Raw genomic sequence first — 27,064 nt, 5'->3', positions numbered from 1 at the left:
CTTGTCGGGGAAATAGTACCTTTTCTTCGTTACTAGATGGCGAGTTAATAATTGTACTAAGAAATAGGACGAAAGATTGTGTCGCCATCTACGGCAGAACGTCCAAGCTTGTCCAGGAAATGGTACCTCTTCCTCGTCCCTAGATGGCGCGTGAAAAATTTACGATCGAGAAATATGTTTACTTATCCTATTTAATAGACCTAGTCATTATCCTAGTTAATATACCAGCGTATATAACCTCAAATTAATGTATGTTACACTGACGTAGGTTATTGTCCATGCAAAGAAAAGATGCACCTAGCGTAAACAAACGTTTTCATTAGTCCGTTGTGTTTTCCCCTAGGATCATTGGCTCGCCAGAGTACGCCTCGCAAAATGGCGGTACACACAGTTATCTCTCTATGTTTTGATTAAGCAATATATCGCAATCTAACCACGTGTTTGGGAATAAACGGGAAGTACGTGTACAGTGCGCAGGTTAGTTTGTGTATTTTAATTACCGACTACCGTTCGAGGCGTCGATTTTCAAAATTCCTATTAAATTTTCGTACTCTAATGTAAATTGATATCGTCGCAATCATGGCGGTACGCGTACAGTTCGAGAATAACAACGAAATTGGTGTGTTCTCCAAGCTAACGAATTCTTATTGCCTGGTAGCAATAGGCGGATCCGAGAATTTTTACAGGTAACAACAGATGAGATTGTCCTTCTATATTTAATCGCGTTAATAATAACCTGTTTGAGGTTACGTCTGATATCGCAATAGATTTCACAAGCGGCTTGGAATTTCATAACCTATAACGCGCGTTGACATAACATTGAATAGCGACGCTTCTTTTTAACGTAGTGGATATTGTCGTTAATTGCAGTGTATTCGAGGCGGAATTAGCTGAAACCATTCCTGTAATTCATGCATCGGTTGCAGGATGCCGTATTATTGGTCGATTGTGCGTTGGTAAGTGTTACAGTAGAACTCTAACCTGTCAGACATTTAACACAGAAAACGTTTAAACAGGAAACAAAAATGGTCTGTTGGTCCCGAACACAACGACGGATACAGAATTGCAGCACATAAGGAACTCGTTGCCAGACAATGTAAAAATACAAAGAGTCGAAGAGAGACTTTCAGCTCTGGGCAATGTAATCGCGTGCAACGACTACGTGGCTCTGGTGCATCCTGATCTGGACAGGGCAAGTATTCGACTCCAATGTTGTTTAAGATTTTTCGTTAACGCGATACTTGTGCTGTCCGCCCCATAGGAGACCGAAGAAATTTTAGCGGATACTCTGAGCGTAGAAGTTTTCAGGCAAACTGTGGCGAGCAACGTTCTTGTAGGCTCGTATTCCGTACTGTCGAATCACGGCGGTTTAGTGCATCCGAAAACATCTATACAAGATCAGGATGAATTGTCCTCTTTGCTACAAGTGCCGCTTGCTGTAAGAGAATTTTACTAGCACAGCGAACAAAGAAATATTATTGCATCGAAATATTTTACAGGCTGGAACAGTGAACAGAGGCAGCGATGTTGTGGCTGCAGGAATGGTCGTGAACGATTGGGTATCCTTTTGCGGCATGGATACGACCTCGATAGAACTTTCGGTTATCGAAAGTGTTTTTAAACTTAACGAAGTTACTTCGACTGCCATTACATCGACTATGCGTGCGTCGCTTATAGAAAGGTTAGCGTAACATTAAAGTTAATGTATAAACGTTATATCGTTCGTGAGTTGACCAATGTTCGTTTATTTGTTTCAGTATGTCTTAATTGAGAATGAACTCTCCGAGAGAGCATGGAAAGTTTAACGAATGGTAGATTATACATGTATGTACATAAATTCAATATTTGTGTCGATACTATTGCACATTACAGTGCTTTGCACAACTGCGGTAAACACGTTTGATTAATTCCAATATAAAGTAACATGAAACTAATAAAATATTCTGTACTAAAGTTTTTATGAAATGCATCGTTAAGTTCTATTTAAAGTCATTAAAACGATCTTTGCTGTACTTTGTAACTTGAAATGCTCTTAGAAAATGGAAACCTATCTTCCTTTCACGGGAAGACAGCGTGTTTACACCTCAAGCTTGCTGCTGTTCGCTGATTGGCTGTCACCGATCTTCCTGACACACAGGCATTGGTCGAAAACGATGACGAAGATCGGCGACAGCCAATCAGCGGACTGCAGCAAGTTTGAGGTGTAAACACGCTGTTTTCTCGCGAAAGAATGGTACTTAAATATCAAAATTGAACACTTACCTTTCACTACGTCTAAGAGTAATAAAATTTCCATATCGTACGTAAAATAATATTTTTCTATAAGCTACGAGCATTAAACTTGTCATTGAAAAAAGAGAATATGCAGTTTATTTCGTTTCGATATACGAATTTATAAATATAACTTCATATAAAACGGAAATATTTTATTGAAATATATTTCAATTGGTAATATTCTCTTTGAATATAAACATACTTTTTGTGTTAGAAATGTAAATTATTTCAATTCTGATTGCTAACTGCCTTATATAATAAATGAATCATTTTAAACAACATTGTGCGGACCAGCCTGCTAATTAAATTTATTACAAATAAAGAGGGGCAGCCTGGATTTTATTAATTTTGATTAACAAGACTAGAGTAATGGTAATTGTTCAGCATGTAACAATTCGGAAGCAGCAGCGGAATCTGCACACATAACTAATGTAATGCCTGCTTGGTAAGACGCAGGGATACGAATGTGAGTTCTACCAGCGTTGGCACTAAGCTGTCGTCCCTCAGTCATGGCATCGCGTATCATATTTACAACTTGCCCTGATAACAAAATAACGACAGGTGAGAATAACATAACATCAATTATACACAATCGCCGAAGTAAGATCGAACGTACCGAGAACATTGAGCTTTTGCCACGTTTTATCCATAGTAGCGAGAGGTGTTAGATCCGTGTTAGCGTTCCAATGAGCTAAAACATCTCCCCTTCGTACTAGCAAAATACTAGGGCTTACAAGTTGATGCCAAACGTACTAAAATCAAGAAAAATTAATACATCGTTCAAACAATAAAAAAACAGAACTAACCTGTTCCGATAAACATTCTAATGGATTGGTTAAATATATTCCCGCTTGTCCTACGCCAAATATCATTTGATGGTGCCATGCATCCGATATATCGTACCCCTCTCCACAATGTTGCAAATTTAACGTTGCGATAGGCGCGGCACCTGAACAAAATTCGACGATACAATTGCCGGAAATATCCGTGTTTCGTTAGACGCATACCTTTCGATATCCAATAATGTAACCAATGAGACAGGGACACTTTTCTTTCCGGGTAAAATGCGAAGAATTTCGTTATAACCGAGCCATTCGTGGACAGATCTATACCACGAGCCAGATCTTTGTGCGTCGATCCAGCCACAGATCGACTCAATAAATATCGCGGTAACGGTGTACCCGGCTCCCTTAACCTGGTATTTACACCCTTTACTAACGTTTCCAATGAAAATGACACGTTTAAAGCCAACTAGAAAATAATCATCGTTCGATAAAACTATCCCTACATTCGAAAGAGCCTTCTACCAATACACGTACCAAAGCGTTTATCGCGGAAGTAGCACCACACGCGGAGGTTCCAATTTGCGTTACCTGTTTCTCCGTAGCTTCCTGCTCGCTCCACAACATAACTTTTTCAACCGGTAAAAAGCCATCTAATCGTTCATTGCATAATTCGTTTTCCTGTAACCAGAAAAATTTTATCCAGACCATAAATATTCAAGCTCTTATATCAATGAAATGTACTAACTAGATTCGAGTCGCCGCTCTGGTTAAACGCAGCTTGCTTGTTGAGCATCAATTTTTTAGCCATCATTCGGTGGTAAAGAGTCGAGCTGAGATTTACTCTTCTGGAATTTAAACTCGAATTCTCCGAGACGGAAGCTGTCGACGACTCGGACCATAACTCTGAATCCGAATCCCTATTGTCGCCAGGCGATATTAGATCTCCGCTCGTGTTGTGATATCCGTATGATTCCCGCAAAGGACACCCTGCGCTACGATATAATCTCGCGGTTTCCCACTTCCCACCAGTTCCACCGCTAGTACTTGGCAACCAAGACGACGGATAACTCGGCTTTATACTTGGCTCCGGTATAGATCGGGTACTAGAACACGGCTGAAGTGCCGCATGATTAACATTTTGGACGCTTTGTTTCGGATGCTGCGACATCGTTGTAATTCCTTGCCGTGATACAACTTTACCACTACTTAAGTCGTTTAATACTGGATCTGGATCTACATTATCTAACGCTATATTTTGTATGTCTTCGTTTATTGAGGCCACGTCGCTGTCTCCCGTATCCTGTATAGAAACAAATCACTATAAAAAATGACGTTGTACTTTTATTACAATAATTCAATACCTGCTCACAAGAAGGCCCGGGATCGAAGTCCATTTCCAAAAAGTCCATCTCTGGACTCGATCTACCGCTGTGATATTGTCCCTCTTCCTCGCGTTCCTCCGCCTGCCCCTGACGTGCTTCTTTCTTTTGAGCTAAGTGAATCGCGTCGTTGTTTCCCTTGTATGTATAAATACAATAATCTTCTCCATCCGACACGTCACCCTCGTTTTCGGAACTTGAATCTCTTCTCTCGCTCTCTCTTTGTATACTCTGCAGCAAAAGTAAGCAAACACGATACATTTATCCATTTAAAACGTTTTTTAACTAAACGTACCTTCTGCAATCCGCTTGGTCCTGCTACTTCCCTGTTTCCATTAATATTAGGTCTTAAGAAACAACAAGTTCCCTGACTCGTAGAGCCGATACTACCTCCTATATTATTCAGTACACACGTAGATCTGTAGGATATCGATGCCCAGGCGCCATCCACTTCAGGACTAGAGTCCGAACTGCACGACACCTTGGACGGGCATTTCTCAATTCCAGATATATAATCTACATTATTCTTCATATCGATATCCTCGTTCGGTCTGAGCACCAATAAGCTTGGTTGTATCTTAGAGGAAACCGATGCTGAATTATTTAAATGTAAAATAGGATTCGACGTAGCGCCGTCGTTATAGGAGACAGATGTACAAGCATGGTTCAAATGTGTGCTCGTTTGACTGGATGATACATTTAAATGTATCTGAGGCTTAGGCAAATTTAAAGTGCTTATGCAAAATATGGAAGATACGCTCGCGTTTAACCTTTCTTGGTTCGTATCTTGGTCTATAGAATTATGAAAACTGGACGTGGCAACTTGCGTGGCTTTTATACCATTGGCCAGCGGAACCAAAGTTTTAGAAGATAGAATGTTCTTGGCACTGTTCTCTCCCAACTTATTATTCAACTTCAGTTGATCTCCGCATAGTTTACTTTCGAGCTGCGCGACTTTCGACAGCTTAGACGACTGTTCGATCGGTTGGCTGCTATTCTTTTTCAAGTTTTCGTCCACTCTTGTGTCTGCTTTATTCTGATTATTGCTTGCACTTTCTTGAGAATTCATATTATCTTCAAGAGAGTTTTCTCTGTTAAAAATACGAATTAGTTGTACATTTATTTTACCGTGTTCCGTGTTATCGTTTCGATCGAAACGGTACAGAATATTGACAAAGTAAACAAGTACGATCATCTGACTAAATTTGTGTATCGTAAAAATGTATTGGTAAATTTCTTACCTCCAAATTATTTCCCAACAGTTTCACGATTAGGCGGAGTTTAACATTAGTTTATGCTTATACGAGACTAAGGTAGAAAAAACCGAAAGTGTCAATCTTCGATTGTCGGGTTCAATGAGAAATAGGAAACTCTTTATTCGCCTACGAAAATGCTGTTGTGTCAAACGAAATGAACGAAAGGCCTCACTAACATCTTCTTCCGTGTTAGTTCCGGAAGTCAGCTGATTGTTAGAAACAAGTGTAGAGAACACGAAGCTTTGTTAGTTTCGCGTATTTTTCCCCCAATAAATATACATTCAGTCATTCATTGCGGCAGGAAGCAATGTTGCACGTCGCTATTGTTAACACGAACACGAGCGACTTTAACAGAAAATTCTGTCGACTTCGCTTCGCATGAGCGAGAGATCAGGTCAGGTTCCCTCGATATTTACAAACTATTGTCGCACAGGTTGCATACGGAATGCATTTACGATTTGCCTGAAAGGAAATGCTATCTAGAAAGTCGATTTAAAATCGGGAAACATCGTAATATAGAACGTAAACGATCCGAGACCACGGCTCGTGGAAAATATCAGCCAATCGTGCGGAGTCGTGTGTATGCAACCAGAGACATTAATTCGTGCCGTTTGAGGGGAATACAGTCGCAGTGGAAAGCTCAATTCGTTCCGTTCGAGGGGAATATGACACACCAAATATACTTCCCTCTTCTGTTTCGAATAAGCGTTTAGCTATCGTACAGCAATCTTATCTTTTGACTGACGGAACTCATAGATCCTTTTTATGCAAATCAAAATACATTCCTAAGCATTGAAAATCAGTATTGAAAATCCGGAATTGTTCAGATACAACAAATTAAATAGAATGAATACTTCGACATAAGACTAAGGATGAACAAGGAGCATTAAAAATCCACTGAAATTCTTAGTTTCAATTCTAGTAAATTTTTATTCATTAACATGTACGCATTCAAGTACTTCCCTAATATATACAGCAATTGGTATCTTCTTAAATTTCATACGATATCGGTATAAGCATGACTCATAATGCAGCTCGACTAAATATCCTTATGCACTTTAAACATTTAACTTTGGACATTTCCATAATTGTCCACGATAGGTCACTTACTATAGATTGGACTTAATTATTGGACATTTTATTACTTTGCAGTTTAGTAGAATACGTCTGGTCGCTCTGATGGCCGCTGCTGGCCTCCGCTAGCATCCGCCGACATCTGCTGACCTCTGCCGACTTCTGCCAGTCTCTGCTGTCCTCTGCTGACCAACGCTGACATTTCTGGTAGGTATTACGATTCTTACTGACCACTGTTCATATTTCTGACAACGTATAACGATTGTTACTAACTACTGCTGTTCTATGCTAGCTGCTGCTGACCTCTGCCGGCCGCTGCTGACCACTGATGACCACTCCCGATACTTCTGACAACGTATAACGATTACTACTGCCTTCTGTCACCTCCACTAGATTCTACTGACCACTGCTGGTCTCTGCATGCCCCTACTGATTGCTAACTTGAATTAACAGGTAATGTCATAAAATTGTTTTACCAAGATACACCTCCTTTTACAAAGTACAAGATATGACTACATGTATTTTTCAATTTTCATACAGATCTCCGCTGGCCTTTGCTGACCGCTGCTGACCACTCCTGATACTCCAGACAACGTATAACGATTACGATTGCCTACTGCCACCCTCTCCAGGCTTCTGCTGACCATCGATTATATTTGTGACAACGTATAACGATTGCTACTGACTTCTGGCACCTCCACTGGATTCTACTGACCGCAGCTGACCACTCCTGATACTTCTGACAATGTATGACGATTACTACTTGCTACTGCCAGCCTCCCCAACTTCTGCTCTCCTCTGCTGACCACCGTTTATATTTCTGACGACGTATAACGATTGCTACTGACATCTGCCACCCTCCACTGGCCTCTGCTAACCGCTGCTGACCACTCCTGATATTTCTGACAACGTGTAAGGATTACTACTTGTTACTGCTCTGCCAACATCTCCCGACGTCAGTTAATCATCGCTGACCACAGCTGATCGTTGCTGACAACTTGTGATATGATATAATATAATATAATATGTTTATATGTATCAAAGTTTTGTATAATGTAAATCTATGGCAATAAATGATATAATTTCAAAGAATTCCATGTGTTCTCATCATTTTTACTTTTCCTTTCCTCTCAAAATCATTCCCTTAGTTATAAGATACGTGCCACCTCTTTTCCTACCATCCCCTCCTGATAACAATGTCTGAAATTGTCCAAAAACCTCAGGCTTGACCTATGGTCGATTAGAGATACTTATGCATTCATTCAGTAAACGTCAGCTCCCGTAGTAGCTGCCAGAGATAAAAATTTCCAAGTCTAAAATGGATCTGAAACCGTCTGCGCCATAGCTACGGCCGATAGGTAAACGCCAGCTCCGCGTACTAGCTGCCAGATGTCCCGCGGAAAGATTTCAAATCTGCCGCCGCCTAGGCTTTCTCACAAGCGCTCGCTCGGGCCTTCGTTTCTATATATACACTCGTTAACCCAACTCTAAATGGGCCATTTCATGACATGCCTTCCTAGCAGCAACATCTCCAGCAGCAGCGGAGCCGGCAGGAGCTGGTCCTCCCCTGGAGGGGAGGGGGGTGAGAGTCCGGCCAGGTCTGGCTGGCGGTCTCCCACCCAGGAGGGGGGGGGGGGGTCGCTGCAAAATTTTCGGGATGTTCCTTCCCGAAAATTTCTAAGTTCCACAGCCGGCAGGAGACAACAACAATGGCGGATGGCGACTACCAGGAGGGCGGAGAGAGGGGGCCAGCGACGATCTTCCAGAAAAATTCTAAGTTCCACGGCTGGCAGGAAGGACAACAAACACTTGGCGGAAAAATTTCAAAGTCCCACGGCTGGCATGAGAGAGATGAAAGCCGGGCTGCCGGATGGGTTCTTCCAGAGAAATGTCAAAGTGCCCGGGAAAGATTTCAGGGGGGGGCTCTTTAAAATTTTTGCCGAAAAATTCAGGCCGCAGCCGCTGCCTGAAACTTCCAAGAAATTTCAGGGATTCCGAGAAATTTCAGGGATTCCAAGAATTTTCAGGGTTTCCGAGAAATTTCAGGGCTCCCGTAAAGTTCCAGGGTTTTCCGATTTGTTTCAGGGATTCCGAGAAATTTCAGGGATTCCGAGAAATGACGTCATTTCTAGGAATTCGTGGGATTTCTTGGAAATGACGTCATTTCCAGGAATTCCCAGAAATTTCTGGCGGCGGGAGATTTGAAATCTTCCCGGAGAACTTAGAAAATTTTTAAAGATACGTAGAATCGGTCGAGCACTTCTGAGGGAGTCTTATAATTAAGGAAATGATTCGGAGAGGAAAAGAAGGTAAAAAATGATGAGAACAGATAGAATTTGTTTAAATTATAACATTTATTGGTGTAGATTTACATTACACAAAGATTAATACATATAAATCATGTTAGAAGTTGTCAGCAACGGTCAGTAGTGGTCAGCGTTGGTCAGCGATGGTCAGTATAGTCCAACGGAGGTCGGTAGAGATATTTGGAGGTTAGCAGAGGGAAGCAGAGACCAGCAGGGGCAATCAGGAGGAAGTAGTAATCGTTGTACGTTGTTAGAAGTATCCGGAGTGGTCAGCGTTGGTCAGCAGAGGCCAATGGAGGTCAGTAGAGACATTTGGAGGTTAGCAAAGGGAAGCAGAGACCAGCAGGGGCAAGCAGGAGGAAGTAGTAATCGTTGTACGTTGTTAGAAGTATCCGGAGTGGTCAGCGTTGGTCAGCAGAGGCCAATGGAGGTCAGTAGAGACATTCGGAGGTCAGCAGAGGGAAGCAGAGACCAGCAGGGGCAAGCAGTAGGAAGTAGCAATCGTTGTACGTTGTCAGAAGTATCCGGGGAGGTCAGCAGCGGTCAGCAAAGGCCAGCGGAGATGCAAAGGTTAACAAAAGGCAACAGTAGTTAGTAACAATCGTTATACGCTGTCAGAAATATGAACAGTGGTCAGTGAGAATCGTAATACCTACCAAAAATGTCAGCGTTGGTCAGCAGAGGACAGCAGAGACTGGCAGAAGTCAGCAGAGGTCAGCAGATATCGGTGGATGCTAGCGGAGGTCAGTGGAGGAGAGCAGAGACCAGCAGGGGCAAGCAGTAGCATGGAGTAATCGTTATGCGTTGTCAGAAGTATTAGGAATGGTATGCATTGGCTGACAGGGGCTAACTGCAGTCAGTAGTAATAGTTATACGTTGCCAGAAATATCAGCAGTGGTCTGCAGGGGCCAGAAGAGATTGAAAGAGGCCAGCAGAGATTGACAGAGGCCAGGAGAGGCCAGCAGAGGCTAGCATAGGCCAACAGTAGTTAGTAACAATCTTTATAAGTTGTCAGAAATATTAACAGTGATCAGTAACAAGCGTAATACCTACCACAAATGTCAGTGTTGGTCAGTAGAGGATAGCAGAGACTGTCAGAGGTCAGCAGAGGCAAGCAGAGACCAGCAGGGGCAAGCAGTAGTATGTAATAATTGTTATAAGTTGTCAGAAGTATTAGGAGTGGTGAGCAGTGGTCAGCAGAGGCCAGTAAAAGTTGACAGGGGCCAGCTGGAACCAGAAGTAGTCGTTATATATTGTCAGAAATATCTGTAGTGGCCAACACTGGTCAGCAGAAGCCAGCAGTAGACAGTAACAGTCTTTATATGTTGAAATACTATGAAATAATATTACCTAGATGCAATGCTATTCAAAATGACCGCCAAATATTTCACGGTTGCATACACGTTCTGCCGTAGATGGCGGTGCAGTTTCTTTGCAGTGCAGTATGTGCTTCAATAGAAATTTAAACCGTGTAAACTATCAATCTTTATTACATATCATTTCCCTGTACTTTTTACGAAAATCTCTACAGATTACTGAACTGAATGTTATTTTTTAAAAGATAAATGATACACAATAATGCAGGCGACGCAAAGAAACTTGTATTAAGACGATAAGTGTAAGCGTTTACTCTGTAAGCTCAAATTAGCTTCTCAACCTTTTTAAGCACCAATCGTTTCTATTTAAACATTTCGTTTCATCAAAATTCAAAGCTAGTTTTTAAACTATCTGTTCAATAAGTTATGTTCTATCAAGTACATTTCCGTATCGAAGGTCATTTCAGGTCATGCGATTACGAGTTGATAAATTCGATTCCAATATCAGTAAAACATCACGCACGACAGGATATGAATCTTTTTACAAATCGGCGATCAACAGATTTATGAATATACGACTTCGAAAGGAATGATCTACCAATTATTATTCGTTCTATCTGTCTAAACAAATTCGTTCATTGACTCCTAAATGACCTCTAGCAATTTATCGACTTCCGAATAAATCGATTGTTCTTACCAAGAGTCGCTGGCGGTCAGATTGCGAACGTCCGCGGTAACTGTTGAAACATCAAGAACACGGAGGCAGGAGAAAGATTGGTTTCAGAACGCACTGCAAATATTGTGCAAGAACTGACCGTCTGCCAGTAACTGGAAGGGGGAGGGGCACTGAGGCTTTAGTAGCCGCCATGTTTTTCTCTGAGTGGGGTGTGTAGAAGAGGCCGGGGTGAAAATCATCTCTCGAGGCATGCAGGTACGTCAGAATTCGAACATTTTCATTTATCGTCGTAATTGAAGTGGCTATCGTGATCGACGCGAGTTGACAGTGCAACGCGTAAGAAAAATGATTTGTTTTTGTTTCGTAACGTCATGCAGTCCGTCGTTCTTGTCGCGAGAACTATGACTCAGGCGAAACGCATAGCGCAATCGGCAAGGTTATTTGCATTGCACGAGCAATGCCTCTGCCAACAATCCATATAGACACTCGTGTTGCAGCGTTATGCGCTCGAAAGTGCAGTTTGTTTTCGTGCACCAGTTCGAGATACACCTACCAAGTGGACGAGGCTGGTTGACGATGCGTGCAAAACCCTAAAAATTTTGTTGCTTTTACGTTTGCTCTCTCGCAACCCGCGTAATCTAGCGATAAGCGTTTTTGGCAGCGTTTAGTAACGACTGTCTTGAACGGTCCCCACTGGTCCCGTGGCTGATTGTAATTTACTAAATGCGACATAGTAACCGTTCTTCGAAATCACGACGTGGAATAAGCGTTTTTAGATCCACGGTTCGTGCAACGTGACCGAACAGCCTCTAACGTAAACGTACGTCTCTAACTACGTCTTACGTTTTGTGCAAAAAATTTGCGACCGATTGAAGTCTGAACGGACACGCATCGGTAATTGACGTTGCAAACTCTCGAACAGCACGACGCAAATATTCCGATAATTTAGCGTGTCCGGGTAATGCAGGCAAACCTTAATGTAAATTTATATAATTTTTTTTTTTTTTTTTTTATTCGATAAATAAACAGTTGCTTCTGCATAGACGTAAGCCTCGTTTCTGTACCGTTTAATACGACTAACGTTACGAACTTTGTTACGCTGCATTGTGTTGCATTGAACGAAAATAAATATTACACGTGACACAATTTAATAATTGATCTGAAAACGACGATAGTTATTGGCTTCGAAAACGTTCTGCAAAAATATTTACGACGCATTATTCTCTGTACTTCTCGTTATATGCGATATACGTACTTAGCAATAATTACAATCCCCAAACAAATTAGAAACTAATTGAACTCAATTAGGAAAATGATAGATATTGGTCTAGCCTTGTTTTATACGTAGCATTTTCTTTTTATATATTTTTATTTAGACCAGTATTTAGACTGTTAGCACATTGGCACTAATATTCATTTAGAATTAGATAATATGGAAGTGAAAGTTTTAAATGACTAATGGTTAATATTGCTTATATAAGAAATATATTAACGATTTTTTATAGATTTAAGTTAACATGTACAAGAAAATTGAAATTGTCAATGTATAGTACAGAATTTGCTTAATTATATTTTTGATCGTACGAATAAATGAATGTATTGAAAAGAAATTGGTATGCAGTTATTTATTTATTTAAGATTAATGTCATTGGATGCTACAAATATTTTTAAGAATAATCGATGATTTGTGATATTTCAGTGTCAAAATGGGAAGGAAACTATACTTGTTATCCTTCGCTAAGACCTGCCGCCTCATTTTCACAAAATATCCACCACCTGTGCACAAGAACTAAGTAACTTTTAATCAACGTAACTACAACTGCAAGAAGTACTACCACCGATTGCGGGCAACGTAACTAAAAGCAAGAAATTATAAGTAACGAAGAGAAGCAAAAGAACATTTATCAAGCTAATAAATGTCAAGGTGGTGGATCCAGTAAAATTGAAACATTAAAAGGACAATAATATAATACCGTAACTCTATTGTAAATAGGTAACTAGATCTATTACTTCTTTCTTCCTTCGTCTGTGACGAGACTGTACGCAGGATTTCAGGATTTATGTATCATTTAAGGAGAGAAGATGATCACCCTGGAGGTAGCGGAGTCTGTAAAAGTTCTTGGGTCTAGGAGGAGCTTTATTAAAAGGACATGAGGAACCCGGCATTACACCTGGTTGGGATAGCGGCGTCCCCTGGAGGAGGTGAAGTGTTTGGCACAAGGGCCGAGGAGGAGTTACGCCAGTGGCTGGAAGCACGCTTGGACGCATTGGGAATCGACCCAGTTGCGTACTCGCGATTTGTGCTTAGCCTACTGCGTCGCCCCGACTCGGCCCTCAGTCCTCCAGAAGAAGCAGTAGGTACAGGTAGAAACGGAGGACGTCGCATTCGTGCCCGACCTAAAGCAAAGCTACCGACACAAGGAGATAGAGAACAGAGACGTGCTGTTGTGCAATGTCTGACAAGTGCTGCTGACAACGTAAGTGTCATCTGCGTGTCCATCGTATTCCGCGAACACTTGTAGCGTTTTATTAATTAGATATAATTTTCATTGTACAGAAATGTGGGGTGGAAACGCTAGTTGATGAATTATGTATGAAATTGCGGGACTTGGAAGGGGGTGGCTCAAACGAGAAAGAGGAGGAATCCGCGGAGTCTGATGGTAAAGACAAAACGAACTTAGAATTGCTTACACCTCGCGACAGGGCTCTCAGATACTACGCAGCGTTTCCGGCTTTGCAACCTACGACTATCAAAAAGTTTTCTCAAAGGAAGGATCGAAACTTTGGAAACAACAACAACAACAATAATAATAACAATAACAAAATCAACGGAGTCAACTATAATAATAACAAAAACAACAATAAATCACGCAATAAGAAGACTAAAATGTCCATTGTAAGGGTCCCGTGATATTTGATCGATTCGAGCGTTCGTATTGTTCGCGCGAGATCTTCATTTATGAATTTGTTTTTCAGAGTATTGACTCGCGAAGAACGGAAGATAAAGAAAGCTTTGGGTTTGCTAAATCGATGGAGCGCGAAAGAGAAAAAGAACGGGAATTGGAATTAGATCAACTTAGATTGGCACAATTGCAAGCGAAGTTCGACGAGAGCTTGGAAGCACTTTGGGATTCAGGACCAGGCAATGCACAGGACACAGCTTCTATCTGGGCAGCTCCTACTCTCTCTATTCCTTCAGGACCCCTTTGGCCGACAGACACTACAGAGACAATCTTTACTTTATCCACCTCGGACAATGGTTATGCTACTGATACGCCATACCAAGAATCTATCGTTGACGACTCGCCGCTCATTCCATGGGATATCGATTTAATCAGCATTAAAGATTACGCGGATGAATGTAGTAACAAAAATAAATCAGGTCAGTATTAAAACATTACATTCTATTTATGAGTATCACGATATAGTAATATTGACTTAAGTATATCTAACGGATAGGAGACCGTTCTGAAATGTAAGTAAATGAATGTGCATTAAGTTAGATGTAGATTGCTATGGTATCTGTGTCGTGCTAAAATGTGTATTTTATTATTATTTTTGTCTATTACCATCTGTGTAAGTTAGTTGCTGGCGCGGTGCGGACCGAGTGTAAACAAATATGAATAATTTACCGTTGCAGAGAGTAACAACGTTAACTGGTCCGACACAGTTATGGATGGATCTTGGTGCTGGAAAGGGCTTGGCAGTAATTTAACTGCTTTGAGCCACAGCCCTCAAACAGGGAGTTGCTTCTTTCCAGTCGCACCGCGTAAGACGCCCATTGGGACGCGCAAGGAATCTCGTTCAAATCTGAAGGTGAACAGCCTTCCAGAACCGGACGAGGATTTACTTACTTCCGCTCGCACGCACTTTCGTCCCATAAAGGATGACGGTCAGTGGGCCGATGGAACCACGTTCCCTGTGAACAATACTTTAGAGCGGGTTGCGTATCGTAGATCCGAGTCAGGAAACTTGTTATACCTTCCTGGCGGGGAGAGTCCGTACATGGAGTATCGAGAGAATGACTCACCGATTCCTCCGGTATCTTCGAATTTAACGTTGAAATTCAGGGTGCGTCAATGTGACAAGTGCGTACAAACCGAGCCCATTCGATCTCCGGTCAAACGCAGAATTCTCTCCGAGCAGGATCACTTTCATTATACTCCGATCGGAGTGGAAGATACAGTTATTCGCGAAGAGGAGAAAATTGAGAAAGATTGCTACGCATTGGGTCAACTGGGCTGGGTACGTTCTAATGTACCTCTGCACAATGATAGGAAGAGGTAATACACACGCCACTAAAGCGAATTAATACACGTCGAGTGCTTTGAATTTTTTTTTTTCCTTTTTGTACACGCTCGTTGCACACTGTTTTCAGGTTATATTAGAATAATTTGAACGAGAAAATATTCAAAATCCTCGCATTACAAATTTCGTAGCAATGTTTTTTTTTTTTTTTTTATGTTATGTAATTCCCGACACATGTGTATGCACGTACGTGTAGTAAAAGCGTAAAACTGCAGTAAATATACGCACTTATTAGTAAATGTATTATTAATGTAGTTTGTGTACCCTTTTACTGAGAAAATTGGCACGTGTATTCGGTTGCTTCGATTAGAATCAATTGACCACTCAAGGCCACCGAATGGCTAGTCATGTTTAGAATTAGATTTCGTCAGCCCCATCTGACGTCGCTTCGTACAAACCTCCTAAGCGTACGCCATTTGTAAAATAGAGGGCCACGGCTTTAAATGACGCAAAAATGGAGGATTCGATAATTTCAAGCGGTCAATTGATGCTCTGCAAAATTTACGAATTCACGCTTTTACTATGCGATACGTAAATTGTATAATAACGTTATATTATAACATTGAAACGTTATCGTGGAAAATATTAAATTTGTACGGCACGACTACTTGCACCGTTGCAATTAATATTTAACGTTACATGTTTAATGCGTTTTTTTTGTTTGCGACAGAAGGCACAGTAGCAGCTTCGGATGCCAGCCTCTGACGACGCTACGTCCGTTGACCTTATGAACTGGATAAATACGAGCATAAAGAAATGCTCGAATGACTGGAGATCCGAGGTTTAGCTATACGTTTCTTTTCCAAGACGAAGACGCAAACCGTTAATGAACACGACAGAAGGGGAGCCTCTTGGCATGTGGAATTTGTTATGCATGTATCCAAGACGGTGCCGTTAATAATAATAATAATTAATAGTAATAATAATAAAAAAAAAAAATATTCCCCGTTGTCGTTAAACAAAGAAGTAAAACAAAAATAATGCAAAGCGATACGAAGCGAGGTGTGAGGACGAAAGGAATATTAAATGTTCATTTAGATAATTATTAATTAACCCCTTTGACAAATAAAACAAAAAAGAAATGGAACAAAGTGAAACAAAAAGGTACATGTTACGCAGCGTTCAACGATGTGCTTGCGTGCACGCGCGCGCGACAAAAAGGAAGAAGATAAATAATAAAAAGAAAAAGAAAAAAAAAATTGTATTGAGAAATGTAGTTTACGAGATTTCGTTTTGTAGCTTGTTAAATAATTTTACGCGAACTTTCGAAGGAGGGAAAAAAAACAAACGCAAAAGAAAAAAAAATTAGTGCCGCTGATTTTCTATAGAGATCGTAGCAAGCAGTTTTCCTTTTTTCTGTTTCTCATCCGATGTGGTAGGCATTTCCGGGCGCGTTTCGTTGGATGACGCGCCTCGAACAACGAGAGAAAAAAAAAGATAGAAAAGAGCGAGACATGGAACGGGGAAAAAAGTAAGAATAGACAAAAAAAAAATTATTTAAAAAAAAAAAAAGAAAGATAGAACTATATGTTGAACATTGAAAGAGGGGAATGGAAGCGTTTTATGTCGAGGAGTACTTATATAAATAAAGTGGAAAAATCCGATCATAAAGTGCCGTATGACAATTAAATCGAGAAAATCATCGTCGAATTATTGTTCTATTTTCTTGTTGTTTTCTTTTTCGTAATTATTAATGGATTATCTTAATTGTATCTCCCCTAATTATAATTTATCTTCCTAGAAGATTAATGCCCCCTAATTCCACCACTCATCGACCAGATCCCATGTTTCAAAGAAGCCCCCGGTATCCAATGCTTTTCCTGTGCTCCCTCAGAGGAAATATATTGGATGACCGAGAACGTACATGTAAAAACGAAAAAGAAAAAAAATATATGAAATATAACGTGTACGGCGGGGGAGGATGCAACGCCTGCCCTCGGCTCGAAGGTATAGCGAAGGCGTACAAGAAATGTTATTAAAGAAATGGATGCCTTTTAAACGAAGGAAACGGATAATTATATAAGAAATCGAGGTTGAGGTGACACGTTTAAACGACGCGAAAAGAGGGTTATTCACGACACAACGAACGAAATTGTTTCGTGACGTATCCGACGCGAAGAAAAAATACGATGGAATGAAACAAAAAAAGAAATCTAAACTTGTATTCTCTGCGCGAAATAATGTACGCAAAGGGAGTGATCAAATAAAGGCATTGCAAACGCTGACGTTGTGTATTATTTATGGCACCCATTCCATTCCTATTAAACAAATATTTATTCCGATTGCTGGCGATAGAATTAAGTTCATTTTATCTTTGTATAGACCTTTATGGAGTATCGTATGAAAATTATTTTTTTTAAGTTATACTTCGACGAATTAGCGGTGTTTTCTTTTTTTTTAGGAACGATTAGAAATATTTGGCGACTTAGAATCTCGACCTGAACTGAGCGGCTTGGAAATCGTGCGTGGGGGTTGGTTGCAGGTTGAATCTGAGAGGTTTTACTTTGGTAAATTTGCTTTTGATCGGGCTAATTCGAGTGATCTTGGTGACCTTTGCACGGTGTCGATAGTACCAGTACTCGAAAGCCAGCGTGAAGCAGGCGAAAATGATACCAAGGAATATGACCACGAAGACACCACCGATGTTATGGATACTGATTCCGTCGCTTTGGCTGTTCTCCGCGTCGCAATCCTTTCTGTTGGGGTTCTTCTTCCACCATTTGTCCTTCAGCTTCTCCAGTTTCCTCTTGTTCAGCAGTATCAAAATTCTGAAACGAAAAAGAATTGTATGAAGGAAGAATTCAATCAACAAATGAGCTGGTATCGACAAACGCACGCGTTGTTGAACTGATCCTTCAAAGGAGATCCTTGTTGAACAGCGATGGCGTAGGGCTTCCTGGAGAAATCCTCCCCCACTTGAACCAAATCACAGTTTATCATTGTGAGGTACTTGATGGTCGTCGAGTCCTCGATGTAGGCGAACTCGTTGTTCGAGTCTAGGCGCCTAACTCGCCTCAAAGCTTCTTCTGTGGTCTCAGGGAACCCAGCTTCAGCCATTGCTTGCATCATTTTTGTGTACTTGTCGCTCACAGGGTAGTCCCATACTGCTAGATGAGCCCTCTCCACTTCTGACAAGCTGTCGTTTAGGCTCATCTCCTTCCAAATACTGTGATAAGTTATATTTGTATCATAAACGCTATAAAAACTATGGAGTGCAACAAAGATTGATGCACCATCAGAAAACTACATTATTCTATATCTAATCAGGGTCATTTTAAGCTAATTGCTTTGCCTCAAAGTTAACTTCCAAGGTAAATAAACTCACTCAAAAAGTATAGAGTGCAACAAAGATTGATGCACCATAAGAACATTACATTATTCTATATCTAATCAGGGTCATTTTAAGCTAATTGCTTTGCCTCAAAGTTAACTTCCAAGACTCACTCAAAAAGTATAGAGTGCAACAAAGATTGATGCACCATCAGAAAACTACATTACTCTGTATCTAATCAGGGTAATTTTAAGCTAATTGCTTTGCCTCAAAGTTAACTTCCAAGACTCACTCAAAAAGTATAGAGTGCAACAAAGATTGATGCACCATCAGAAAGCTACATTATTCTACATCTAATCAGGGTCATTTTAAGCTAATTGCTTTGCCTCAAAGTTAACTTCCAAGGTAAATAAACTCACTCAAAAAATATAGAGTGCAACAAAGATTGATGCACCATCAGAACATTACATTATTCTATATCTAATCAGGGTAATTTTAAGCTAATTGCTTTGCCTCAAAGTTAACTTCCAAGACTCACTCAAAAAGTATAGAGTGCAACAAAGATTGATGCACCATCAGAAAACTATATTATTCTATATCTAATCAAGGTCATTTTAAGCTAATTGCTTTGCCTCAAAGTTAACTTCCAAGGTAAATAGACTCACTCATAAAACCTCCACTCAATGGCGGCCATCCTCTTGAAATAAATATAAGCAGGTGAATTCTTCACAGGAGCGTACTGGATCTTGTACTGTTTGCTGAGATCGTCCAAGGTCTCTATGGGTATTTCCAGCCTGGAGACGGTCAGGAACGCAGCTAGGTTCGCCGTGTAGGAGGCGATGATGATGAACCCGAACAGCCACCAGGTAGCCGCGACGAGTCTTCCGGAGAGATTCTTGGGAGCTTCACCGCCGCCCTGAGGAGTCAGCGAGGTCATGCAGAACCAGAAACACTCCCTTAAGTTGAATTCCCTCTTCTCGTCGTCGTCTTTGTACTTCTCTCTATTGTTCTGGTAGCTGTACGGCGACCAGCGGTCGAAGATCCACAGCAGGACGCTGGTGAACAAGTAAGCAGCCAGTATGCAGAACCAGACCTCGTTCTCCAGGACTGTCAAGAACTTGAAGAGGGAGGTGGACGTCTTAGTCTTCAGCATCATGATGGACAGACCTACGAGATCGTAATAGGGCACGGTGAAATCCACGACTCTTTCCCTTTCTGCCGTCACCCACAGCGAGCTCAACGCAATGTCCGCCCTTTTTTCAATCAACTCGTTCATCATTCCGTTCCAGGTGCCGTTTGGGCTTAAATTGCCGTACTGCTTGTCGTTCGTTTCACGGATCTCGTACTGGAACTCCACAGTCTCCTTGATCTCGTTGAGGAGGTCTATACAGAAGCCATAATACTCGTTCTTCTCCTCGTTGTACATCACGAATGGCGGATGGAGCACAGTGACCACTCTGTAACTCTTCACCGCGGTCGTGTTCATGATGTCCTTGTTCGTCACCTTTTATCAAATTAAACAAGCTTACAATCGCTTAAATAGAAATTGCAGAATCGCGAGTCCGCCTCTGGGCGGTTAAAAATAAGCAGAAGCTCACGAATGTTAGAGTTTATATGGTCGTCGGGTGTATTGTATTAGGTAAACAAAATAATGTTGCATGCGCTATCTTCATCGGTGCGCCTGGTTATCAGCAATTCGTGTAAATAAATGTAACAGCCGCGTGTCAAGGATACGTCCACGCTAGCCAAGGTTCAGGGCTGAAAGAATTGCTTTTGCTGCAATTTACTTTCCTTATATCGAGTGGAAAGTAATTTTTGTTAACAGCACGTTGAGAACTACAGTATCGCCGATAAGAGAAGCTCATTAAATAAACGAACGCTACAAAGTTCTTGCATACAGAATTTCTCGCGATAACGTTGAATAAATGGGGCTAAAATAAATTAATTTTACTCTCTATGAAACAGAAACTCTACAACAATTTATGCATGACACTTGATCATCCTCGCGTGACTAAAAACATTTCTTTTTTATTGATTGATAATAGACAGTCTTTTACGCTAAACTTGCCTTCAAGGGTGCAGTGATGCTCGCGTTCCAGGATCCACTGCCCACCATGGATGCAGCAACCCCTTCTTCAATGTTCACCAAATTAATCGACATCTTGAATCTTGCCTGATGTTCGCCATTCTTGGCCCCCCAATGAATTTCTGCAAAAGTTGGAGTCATGTTGCTGTAAGCGGTTTTCAGTTTTTCAAAGAAGTCTAATTTTCTTTCAGGAGTGTTTGTGTTATTGTAATCGTCACACGTGATTTGTTTAGGTCTCAAGGGCCATTCCCCACTGTCCAGGGCCAGCTTCATCGCCCTGACGCCCAGCTGGACCAGATCATAATAGAATGCAGAGGAGACGAGCGGTTTGGGCAGAGTAGCGTCCACTGTTGGCTTCTTCTGGTCCTTGTATTCTGGCCTCATGAAGAGGACCGTGATGTTTCTACATTCGCATCTAGGCCAGACGTTGCTCTCTGGGGTCAGAAGGAACCAGCCATACTTTCTTCCTGTAAAGTTCAGCGACTCCGCCGCCTCGAGGGCCACGTTTATGGTGTTCTCATCCCCCAGGATGAAGTAGTTGACGATGTCCAGGTCTCGTAGACGGGGTAGTTGCCTCCTCATCTCTGTCACCTGTTGAGAAGCTTCGTTGATCACGTGTCGTGTAGGAACGTTTAACAATAGACTCTTGTATTTGTGATCCATGACGAAATTGTGATCATAGAGAATAGCTGCGTTTGTGATGTTCAGCTGGATCGCCAGCTGTCTGATGGCTTCTGGTATCAGATCTGCTGGAGGCATCACTTGTATTAAATATCCTCTCTGATCACTGTTTAGGTTCCTCCAGTAGAGAAGATCCCCTTCTTGGCCATACTGAGCGGACAACGTGGGGATTCCAAGGGCAACCGCGAAGGAATTCGATATTTTGGCCCCCATGCCCGCTGTCGTAGTGTCTATGATCAAATCTGGAACCTCCGTTCCCCTTCCATCCAGTGCAGATTCCCAAGAATTGCAGATCCGATCCAAAGTGTCGTTCACGTCGGACTCGTTCACCTGGACCGTCCACACTCTTCCCAGTTGGTTCGAGTACTTGTCCTTGATCGTCTTCAGAGCCATCGTTACGCTCTTGTTAGCCACCTTGTTGGTCTCATCGTTGATGATGACTTGTCAGTAATTTAAAAATCGTTACATTACTTTATTCTTTGATCACTACTCTTTTCGTAGATACTCACAGAGGTTCACGGGCCTGGTTTCCGTGGACTCAATGGCCGCGATTCCCTGCCCAGAAACCGGAAACTGACTCCAAAGCTCGAAGAGGACGCACGCGAGAACAGCGAAGCACGCGAGCTCCATTTGAAAATCGTCCAAGTGAAACGCGCGAAACCGATCTCCCGCTTCGAGGATAATTTTCTGATAATAAGCGATCGACGTGGCGGAATATATCGCGTGCCGGAAATCGGTCAAGCAACTGAGAGGGCAGTCCTCGAGACGCGGATCCAAGGGTGGTCTGTTTTATTCGTGTTTGTCCGCCGGTTGCCGCGGGGATGACCTAATCAATCGCTCGCACAAACGCAGTTTGTCTCTTCCTATTTTACCCTTTACGTGTCCCGTAAAAAATTCCCGATCGAGGAGGCCGGGCGTCGCGACGAAAGCGACTCGACGCGTACGCAGCGTCGAGAAACGAAGACGCGACGCTTCGCCCCGTATTTGCATGTCGCGCATCGCGTGCCCGCAGATCCCGTTATCTGATAAAAGTTTCATTTCGACGCGCCATCGATACCCTTCGTGACTCGAGCACCGCCTTCTCTTCGAGAATCGTCGGACGAAAGGAGAATACGTTGCAAACGTCAAGAAAAATACAGAGAATCGATGAATCTATAATTTTATATCGTGGCTTCAAAGATAAAAGTCGATCCATTCAGTTATCCGGGTGCTTCTATGAGGGTCTCTTTGTCGGTAGGATTCGTTAGTCTAATGTAATCGTGCTAGAATGGAGGTCTAAAAGGATGAAAATGTTAGTAAATATTCAACGAACAATATTGCAATTTTTAGAATAACAGGAAATGTAAACACAAATAAAGATAACTTCATCGACCTTTTTTTTAGATCTTAGATGCCTGGATGCTTGTGTTCTATGCACTCTCTTATCCTATCGATGGGAGATCGTTAGTCGGGAATTAACTATACGGTGTTTCAGTTATCCGGGTGCTTCTATGAGGGCCTCTTTGTCGGTGGGATTCGTTAGTCTAATCGTGCTAGAATCGTTGCAGGTTTAAAAGGATGAAAATGTTAATAAATATTCAACGAACAATATTGCAATTTTTAATATAACAGGAAATGCAAACACAAATAGAGATAGCTTCTTCGATTTTTTTTAGATCTTAGATGCCTGGATGCTTGTGTTCTATGCACTCTCTTATCCCATCGATGGGAGATCATTAGTAGGGAATTAAATATACGGTGTTTCAGTTATCCGGGTGCTTCTATGAGGGTCTTTTTGTCCGTAGGATTCGTTAGTCTAATGTAATCGTGCTAGAATGGAGGTCCAAAAGGATGAAAATGTTAGTAAATACTCAACAAACAATATTGCAATTTTATAACAGGAAATGTAAACACAAATAGAGATAGCTTCTTCGACTTTTTTTTAGATCTTAGATGCCTGGATGCTTATGTTCTATGCACTCTCTTATCCTATCGATGGGAGATCGTTAGTCGGGAATTAAATATACGGTGTTTCAGTTATCCGGGTGCTTCTATGAGGGCCTCTTTGTCGGTGGGATTCGTTAGTCTAATCGTGCTAGAATCGTTGCAGGTCTAAAAGGATGAAAATGTTAGTAAATATTCAACGAACAATATTGCAATTTTTAGAATAACAGGAAATGTAAATACAAATAGAGATAGCTTCTTCGACTTTTTTTTTAGATCTTAGATGCCTGGATGCTTGTGTTCTATGCACTCTCTTATCCTATCGATGGGAGATCGTTAGTCGGGAATTAAATATACGGTGTTTCAGTTATCCGGGTGCTTCTATGAGGGCCTCTTTGTCGGTGGGATTCGTTAGTCTAATCGTGCTAGAATCGTTGCAGGTCTAAAAGGATGAAAATGTTAGTAAATATTCAACGAACAATATTGCAATTTTTAATATAACAGGAAATGCAAACATAAATAAAGATAACTTCTTCGACTTTTTTTTTAGATCTTAGATGCCTGGATGCTTGTGTTCTATGCACTCTCTTATCCTATCGATGGGAGATCGTTAGTCGGGAATTAACTATACGGTGTTTCAGTTATCCGGGTGCTTCTATGAAGATCTCTTTGTCGGTGCAATACGTTAGTCTAATAGAATCTGCTCGTTGGAGGTCTGAAAGGATGAAAATGTTAGTAAATACTCAACAAACAATATTGCAATTTTTAAAATAATAGAAAATTTAAACACAAATAGAGCTAACTTCTCTGATTTTCTTTTAGATCTCAAACGCTGCATCGATGCTTGCGTTCTGTGCACTCTTCTACTCCGTCGATACCATAAGTATTTCAAGCACAATATCAAAATCGAGAGCAATGCACCAACGAGGATTAGCAAGAAGACAGCTCCTAAGTTATCCAATCCAAAACCTGCGTTGAAGTCTTTATCCGATGGACAGTTGGCTCTCTGAGGATTCTGTGTCCACCATTTTATCTCCAGCTCGTTTAATCTCCCCCCAATCGCCATATCTGTGATCCTTAAACGAATTAAAGTATTCAATATCACGTCGGAACACTTGTCACAGAAAGTAGAGAGTTTGGTCGAGTCGCTATCAGAGTAAAGTTTTTTATAGTTTGAAGTAAAAATTCAATCACGTTGGGAGGGGACGATTACAACTCACGCGTCGTCGATTCTCTTCTTCAACTTGGAGTCTTTTCTCACGGCGAACGCGAACGGTTTCTTGTTGAATTCATGGCCGACCTGTCTGAAGTCGCAGCTCGTCATCGTCAGATATTTTATGGTCACAGCTTCCGCTATAAAAGCGAACTCGTAAGTACGGTTTACATTCCGTACCATCTTCGCGGCTTGTTCCACGTTTGGAACAAATCCTACTTCATCCATGGCGTAATACATCTTCGTGAACTTGTCTTCCAGGGGATAATCCCAGACCGCGTACTTGGATCTGTTCCATTCCGGTGTACTTTCATCTAGCGTCATTCGTCTCCAAGCTCTGCTAGGACATTTTACTTCCTCTGTTAGCTTAAACGACTTACGATTTTTCTATTTTATTAGAGAAGATTTGAGGTGGGTGGAAAGTTAACGATTGGAAGATTTATTGCCAAAATCAATCGACAAGAACGAAGCATCAAATGAAGCTTGATGAAGCTTGAATTTCAGTAACTCCAAATAACTCTAAATAATTCCAAGTTTACAAAGTTAAACTAAGTTGTAAGCTTCGTGTACTTTGATTCTACATTTGTTTACGAAAATAATTCCAATGCTCCAGGTCTCTGCCACCCACGTAGCCAAGTTTACAAAGTTAAAGCAAGTTATAAGCTTCGTGTATTTTGATTCTACATTTGCTTATGAAAATAATTCCAATGTTCCAGGTTTCCACCACCCGCGTAGCCAAGTTTGCAAAGTTATAAGTTATAAGGCTCACTCATAAAGCATATCCTCTGCATTTTTCATCCCCTGGAAGTATCTAAACGCAGAGGAGTTGGCCAAAGTGGAATAACGAATTCTATACTGTTTTGTTAGATCATCCATGGACTCGACGCTCCTCTCCAGCCTCTCGAGCGTTTCGTAAGCTGCAAGATTGGCTGTGTAAGCTGCGACAACGACGAAACCAAAGAGCCACCAAGTAGCGGCCGCCATTTTCCCCGATAAATTTTTTGGAAGGTCCCCGCCACCTTGCGGAGTGAAGGACGCGAACGCGAACCAGAAGCACTCCTTCAGGGAGCAGAATCGGTCGTCTGGATCGTCTCGATGTTTATCCCGATTGTTACGGTAGCTAAAGGGCGAGTACCTCTCCAGTAAAAATAACAGAAGCACCGTCGAGAGGAAAGCTAACGCGAAACACAGCCAGACTTCGATCTCCAGGATCGTTAAGAAACGAAGAAAGGGAATCCGCCTCTGCTTCTTCAGCATCATTATGGAGAAACCGCTTAATCTCTGATAGGGTATCGTGAAGTCCACCACCTGGAACATTTCAACACAATTTTAATTATATTAAATGGGGAGACATAAGTATAAAGTCATATAAACTGTGTAAGAATGAGGGAGTAACGAAACGACAAATTGTAACTAAATTAGACACAAGCATACTTAGCTATAATTTATGAAAATGTAAGTTTTAGATAATGAGATGTAAGTATTAAAATCATATAAACTGTGTAAAAATGGGGGAGTAACGAAACGACAAATTGTAACTAAATTAGACACAATATACCTGGTTATAATTTATGAAAATGTAAGTTTTAGATAATGAGATGTAAGTATTAAAATTATATAAACTGTGTAAGAATGGGGGAGTAACGAAATGGCAAATTGTAACTGAATTAGACACAATATACCTGGTTATAATTTATGAAAATGTTAGAAAGTTTTAGATAATGGGATGTAAGTATTAAAATCATATAAACTGTGTAAGAATGGGGGAATAACGAAATGGCAAATTGTAACTAAATTAGACACAAGCATACTTAGCTATAATTTATGAAAATGTAAGTTTTAGATAATGAGATGTAAGTATTAAAATCATATAAACTGTATAATAATGGGGGAGTAACGAAATGGCAAATTGTAACTAAATTAGACACAATATACCTGGTTATAATTTATGAAAATGTAAGTTTTAGATAATGAGATGTAAGTATTAAAATCATATAAACTGTGTAAGAATGGGGGAGTAACGAAATGGCAAATTGTAACTAAATTAGACACAAGCATACTTAGCTATAATTTATGAAATTTATATTTATATAATAAAATGTGAGTTTTAAATTATGTAATTTTGTGATATATTTGCCTGTGCTCTGTCAGACGTTATCCATATTGGTCCCACAGCGATGTCCGATGTGTTCTCCATCAGTTCATAGATCATTCCATTCCAGCTGCCATTATGTGCTTCTCTGTATCCGTAATGGCGATCGAACGATTCTCTAATGGTATAATCGAAACCCGCCAGGGATCCAATATCGTCCAATAGATCGATGCAATATCCATAAAAAGTGTTGGAGGTGGTATTGAACATGACATATGGCGGAACGATTCCAGTTACCGCTCGATATACTGCCCTTTCATTGCTCATTTCTTATTTTTACGCGTTCGTTTCTGTTGAAACACCTTTGCACGGTCAATAAAACGTCGACAAAAAAGTTTACATGATTTACAAACGTTTTACAACA

At 41.0% G+C, this 27,064-nt stretch overlaps 5 protein-coding genes across 7 annotated transcripts; 2 read left to right on the top strand and 3 right to left on the bottom strand.

Moving 5' to 3' along the window:
• Nucleotides 1-403: 403 nt before the first annotated feature.
• Eif6 (eukaryotic translation initiation factor 6) lies at nucleotides 404-1,895 on the top strand. 2 transcript variants are annotated; one of them, XM_076779782.1, is made up of 6 exons: nucleotides 406-686; nucleotides 871-956; nucleotides 1,017-1,192; nucleotides 1,262-1,438; nucleotides 1,500-1,681; nucleotides 1,758-1,895. In XM_076779782.1, the coding sequence occupies exons 1-6, from the start codon at nucleotides 580-582 to the stop codon at nucleotides 1,765-1,767; spliced, it is 738 nt and encodes a 245-aa protein (XP_076635897.1). In that variant the 5' UTR covers nucleotides 406-579; the 3' UTR covers nucleotides 1,768-1,895. The 2 variants fall into 2 exon arrangements, with proteins under 2 accessions (XP_076635898.1, XP_076635897.1); XM_076779783.1 differs by lacking the exon at nucleotides 1,758-1,895 and having other exon boundaries at nucleotides 404-686; nucleotides 1,500-1,691.
• A 586-nt stretch (nucleotides 1,896-2,481) lies between these two features.
• On the bottom strand, nucleotides 2,482-6,276 carry LOC143348977 (uncharacterized). The gene is made up of 9 exons (XM_076779781.1): nucleotides 5,680-6,276; nucleotides 4,734-5,529; nucleotides 4,421-4,669; nucleotides 3,805-4,359; nucleotides 3,594-3,737; nucleotides 3,282-3,525; nucleotides 3,081-3,223; nucleotides 2,891-3,026; nucleotides 2,482-2,814 (listed from the first exon to the last, which is right to left on the bottom strand). Exons 2-9 carry the CDS (start codon nucleotides 5,505-5,507, stop codon nucleotides 2,636-2,638), a joined length of 2,424 nt encoding a protein of 807 aa, XP_076635896.1. The 5' UTR covers nucleotides 5,508-5,529; nucleotides 5,680-6,276; the 3' UTR covers nucleotides 2,482-2,635.
• A 4,893-nt stretch (nucleotides 6,277-11,169) lies between these two features.
• On the top strand, nucleotides 11,170-17,599 carry LOC143349210 (uncharacterized). 2 transcript variants are annotated; one of them, XM_076780286.1, is made up of 7 exons: nucleotides 11,170-11,321; nucleotides 12,766-13,059; nucleotides 13,141-13,543; nucleotides 13,624-13,962; nucleotides 14,043-14,448; nucleotides 14,707-15,349; nucleotides 16,045-17,599. In XM_076780286.1, the coding sequence occupies exons 3-7, from the start codon at nucleotides 13,217-13,219 to the stop codon at nucleotides 16,103-16,105; spliced, it is 1,776 nt and encodes a 591-aa protein (XP_076636401.1). In that variant the 5' UTR covers nucleotides 11,170-11,321; nucleotides 12,766-13,059; nucleotides 13,141-13,216; the 3' UTR covers nucleotides 16,106-17,599. The 2 variants fall into 2 exon arrangements, with proteins under 2 accessions (XP_076636401.1, XP_076636402.1); XM_076780287.1 differs by lacking the exon at nucleotides 11,170-11,321 and adding an exon at nucleotides 11,470-11,886.
• A 105-nt stretch (nucleotides 17,600-17,704) lies between these two features.
• Nucleotides 17,705-21,820, bottom strand: LOC143349209 (ionotropic receptor 25a-like). Its single transcript, XM_076780284.1, has 4 exons — nucleotides 20,714-21,820; nucleotides 19,311-20,149; nucleotides 18,211-18,540; nucleotides 17,705-18,142 (listed from the first exon to the last, which is right to left on the bottom strand). The coding sequence occupies exons 1-4, from the start codon at nucleotides 21,803-21,805 to the stop codon at nucleotides 17,800-17,802; spliced, it is 2,604 nt and encodes an 867-aa protein (XP_076636399.1). The 5' UTR covers nucleotides 21,806-21,820; the 3' UTR covers nucleotides 17,705-17,799.
• Nucleotides 21,821-23,683: 1,863 nt separating this feature from the next.
• On the bottom strand, nucleotides 23,684-26,967 carry LOC143348762 (ionotropic receptor 25a-like). The gene is made up of 5 exons (XM_076779358.1): nucleotides 26,686-26,967; nucleotides 25,318-25,856; nucleotides 24,556-24,885; nucleotides 24,139-24,411; nucleotides 23,684-24,050 (listed from the first exon to the last, which is right to left on the bottom strand). The coding sequence occupies exons 1-5, from the start codon at nucleotides 26,965-26,967 to the stop codon at nucleotides 24,026-24,028; spliced, it is 1,449 nt and encodes a 482-aa protein (XP_076635473.1). The 3' UTR covers nucleotides 23,684-24,025.
• Between the last annotated feature and the right edge of the window lie 97 nt (nucleotides 26,968-27,064).

This window comes from Colletes latitarsis, chromosome 12, assembly GCF_051014445.1.
Source record: "Colletes latitarsis isolate SP2378_abdomen chromosome 12, iyColLati1, whole genome shotgun sequence".
Taxonomy (NCBI): Eukaryota; Metazoa; Arthropoda; class Insecta; order Hymenoptera; family Colletidae; genus Colletes; species Colletes latitarsis.
The sequence above is the reverse complement of the archived record's forward strand: the minus strand, read 5'-3'. Positions and strand labels throughout refer to the sequence as shown.

What these genes read in the sequence shown, in the direction of transcription:
- Eif6 (XM_076779782.1), top strand. Translation starts at nt 580, where the DNA reads ATGGCGGTACGCGTACAGTTCGAGAATAACAACGAAATTGGTGTGTTC. An exon ending in GGATCCGAGAATTTTTACAG is followed by an intron (nt 687 to 870) that starts GTAACAACAGAT and finishes CGTTAATTGCAG; the next exon opens with TGTATTCGAGGCGGAATTAG. An exon ending in TGCTACAAGTGCCGCTTGCT is followed by an intron (nt 1,439 to 1,499) that starts GTAAGAGAATTT and finishes AATATTTTACAG; the next exon opens with GCTGGAACAGTGAACAGAGG.
- LOC143348977 (XM_076779781.1), bottom strand. Translation starts at nt 5,507, where the DNA reads ATGAATTCTCAAGAAAGTGCAAGCAATAATCAGAATAAAGCAGACACA. An exon ending in CCGGGCCTTCTTGTGAGCAG is followed by an intron (nt 4,360 to 4,420) that starts GTATTGAATTAT and finishes GTTTCTATACAG; the next exon opens with GATACGGGAGACAGCGACGT. An exon ending in AGAGCGGCGACTCGAATCTA is followed by an intron (nt 3,738 to 3,804) that starts GTTAGTACATTT and finishes TTCTGGTTACAG; the next exon opens with GAAAACGAATTATGCAATGA.
- LOC143349210 (XM_076780286.1), top strand. Translation starts at nt 13,217, where the DNA reads ATGAGGAACCCGGCATTACACCTGGTTGGGATAGCGGCGTCCCCTGGA. An exon ending in TAGTAACAAAAATAAATCAG is followed by an intron (nt 14,449 to 14,706) that starts GTCAGTATTAAA and finishes TTACCGTTGCAG; the next exon opens with AGAGTAACAACGTTAACTGG. An exon ending in CTGCACAATGATAGGAAGAG is followed by an intron (nt 15,350 to 16,044) that starts GTAATACACACG and finishes TGTTTGCGACAG; the next exon opens with AAGGCACAGTAGCAGCTTCG.
- LOC143349209 (XM_076780284.1), bottom strand. Translation starts at nt 21,805, where the DNA reads ATGGCTCTGAAGACGATCAAGGACAAGTACTCGAACCAACTGGGAAGA. An exon ending in ATTGAGTGGAGGTTTTATGA is followed by an intron (nt 18,541 to 19,310) that starts GTGAGTCTATTT and finishes AACTTATCACAG; the next exon opens with TATTTGGAAGGAGATGAGCC. An exon ending in AAGGATCAGTTCAACAACGC is followed by an intron (nt 18,143 to 18,210) that starts GTGCGTTTGTCG and finishes TTTTCGTTTCAG; the next exon opens with AATTTTGATACTGCTGAACA.
- LOC143348762 (XM_076779358.1), bottom strand. Translation starts at nt 26,967, where the DNA reads ATGAGCAATGAAAGGGCAGTATATCGAGCGGTAACTGGAATCGTTCCG. An exon ending in TAACGTCTGACAGAGCACAG is followed by an intron (nt 25,857 to 26,685) that starts GCAAATATATCA and finishes GAAATGTTCCAG; the next exon opens with GTGGTGGACTTCACGATACC. An exon ending in TCTAAAAGAAAATCAGAGAA is followed by an intron (nt 24,051 to 24,138) that starts GTTAGCTCTATT and finishes TCATCCTTTCAG; the next exon opens with ACCTCCAACGAGCAGATTCT.